At 47.9% G+C, this 2500-nt stretch overlaps 1 protein-coding gene across 19 annotated transcripts in view; it reads right to left on the bottom strand.

Annotated features, from left to right (window-relative positions):
* The window catches only part of LOC122251860 (dystrophin, isoforms A/C/F/G/H-like), a 1045059-nt gene that overhangs the window by 804547 nt on the left and 238012 nt on the right, over window positions 1–2500 (bottom strand). For all 19 annotated transcript variants that reach the window (XM_086553567.1, XM_086553566.1, XM_086553574.1 and 16 more), the window contains one exon: window positions 166–532. In XM_086553567.1, coding sequence (XP_086409693.1) covers window positions 166–532 — 367 coding nt within the window. The remainder of the gene's footprint in view (window positions 1–165; window positions 533–2500) is intronic.

Here is a 2500-nt window from a genome sequence, read left to right as displayed (position 1 = left end):
TATCATATTCAGCAAAATCAATCATCTATTCAATCTAATTAGACCAAATATTGCAGGTCGAACATCTATTCGGTGTATTTTAATAAAAAAAAAATTAAGCGCGTTCTGACCTATACAACCAATTAGATAGTATATTACGAATTAAATCAGTCACATTTTACTTACCCTCGAACTTGATGACATTCTGTATAACGGAGGTCACACTTGAGGTCACAGTGGTGCCAGAGGTCACCGTCAGTGCCTCCGTCTTCTTGTCCATCGTTGTGGTCGTCTTCGTCGACGTGGTCGTCACTACCTCGGGGGTCGTTTTGCTCGCTGCGACGGCCACCGCCGCCGCCTTCTCCTCCACCTCCCTTACCTTGGACGCCGCCTTGGCATCCTTCTCCCCAACCACCTTCTCCTGATCGGCCTTCTCTGGCGTGATGCGGGAGAAGGCCGGGGAGGTGGGCGAAGGCGGCGTGGCAGACGCAGACGGCTCGTACAGCTGCCCCTGCAGCGCCTTCAGACGGGACTCAATCGTGTTCATGCGGTTCTGGGGACGAAATCGAGCATAGGAGTACAGGCTAAGGCTGCTGGTGGTGTCTCCTGCGGAGGCCGAAGCCTGATCAGACAGTCTCCTGAGCATTGTACTCCTGTTGTTCTTCCTTGCCGAATAAAGTTGGTTCCTCCTGTGCGAACACTGCCACTGCCTTAACGCAGTTTCAGCTCACGTGTTTAACAGAAAGAGCAGAGATAAAAGTCCAATGTAACACAAGCACTTTGATCTTGCTCATTAAGGGCTGTAAACAAAGTTTCCGAAAATAAGATCTTCCTGCATTCAACCACATAGAAAGAAGTGAAAGGGAATTTGAGACATTTCCCTTTTAACCGTAATTAATAAGCGTTGTAAAGTTTAAGCGTCCCCTGCTCTAACAAAAACCTACCGCCCTGTAATCGCTAACAAAACCCTGATGCTGCCGTTTACACGTCGTTTATCCCGCGTCCACATAAACACTAGACCTCTTAAAAATAACTAATGCCCATCGCTGCCATGCTCTGCCAAGTGCCCCGAATAAGGACTGAATACCCGAGAAGGAACAGTAATTTTTCACAGTATCTGATTACGTATCACTAACCTGTGTTGGCCAACGACCGATTTCCTTACCGGATTTCAACTTCTAAGTACGAATTTCTTAAAATTAGGAATATCGGCCAATGTACACTATAGCGAGGTTACCAAGTCCATAAATAAATTTCCACACGAGCGCTTGGCCGAGAGGCTGTCATGTACGTATGTCCTCCGTCTTCTCCTTCTCTCCTCTGCTTTATTTCCCCTTCCTTGATTTCTTCCCCATCCTCCCCTCATCCGCGAGACCCTATCAACCCAGTCAGCCCGTCGCCTTCCCTCTTCGCCCCTCGTCAGAAGCAAAACAAACCCTGTGGTCTGCCTCCCATCAAGCATCCTTTCTCTGTTACAGGACGGGTTCACTTCACCTCGCTATTCTTCTCTTTCTCCCTCTCCTTCTCCTTCTTCTTCTCCTTCTCCTTTTCTTTTCCCTTTTCCTCTTTCATCATCATCATCATCATCATCATCATCATCATCATCATCATCATCATCATCATCATCATCATCATCATCCCGTCCAGGTATCTCAATTAATAGTCCGCGCCGAGCACTTGAAGTGAGAGACCACTGCCCCATTGTTTTCGCAAAAATTCCAACACCAGTGCCAGACATGACAGCGGTGCCAAGCATGACGACGCAAAGGTGACGTCTAGCCTTGACGAGATAATGCAATCGAAATCCATCTCTCGCGGAAGGTACAGTAAGGGCGGACTGCGGGGGTGTGGGGGTGACACGGGCATGGGCTCACATGCCTCGAGCATCAGCGGCCTTCATCAGGTGATAGCCAGGCGAAGATGCACGTGTGGGAAGCCAGGGAATGTGCCAAGCGCTAGATTACTTTCCTGACCACAATAAAAACGATTAAATCAAGCCATCGAATTCAGAATCGGTGGTATGTGCATACATATAAACAAATAACTAACAGCTACTTCATACAACAGAAAATACCAACTACTGTGATTCCCGTGGGATGCTTGCATTTAAATCAACAAATACGAGTGAAAACGCTTTGAGGAGCACGGGACCACACAAGACCAAAACATAAATGCTCATGCACCGGACATTCCCAAGCCACGATGAGCGGATGTATGCCCATGTCCGTGTTTGAGTGTTGGGGGAGAAAACACGAGTCGTAGTCCGGAGGCGACAGGTCTGGAGGATGGATGAGCCTGGCCGGGGACCAATGTTGGAAGTCGTGACTAATGAGATAATAACATTGGCAACGATGTCGATGCCGCTCTAGCCTTCAGGCATTGAACGAGACACACGGCTGAGGCGCCTGTATTGCATTTGTTCCCTTCTGGGACGTTTATTCTTTTGTTCTTCTGCCAAAATGTAGTGCGGTACGGTTAAAATACTTGTGATGACGATAAAGAAAAAACAGTAATACCGAAG

Source organism: Penaeus japonicus, unplaced genomic scaffold, assembly GCF_977035675.1.
Source record: "Penaeus japonicus unplaced genomic scaffold, GWHDUDI00000001_assembly GWHDUDI00000028, whole genome shotgun sequence".
NCBI classification, from domain to species: domain Eukaryota; kingdom Metazoa; phylum Arthropoda; class Malacostraca; order Decapoda; family Penaeidae; genus Penaeus; species Penaeus japonicus.
Note: the sequence above shows the minus strand (reverse complement) of the source record. Positions and strands in the feature narration are given on the sequence as shown.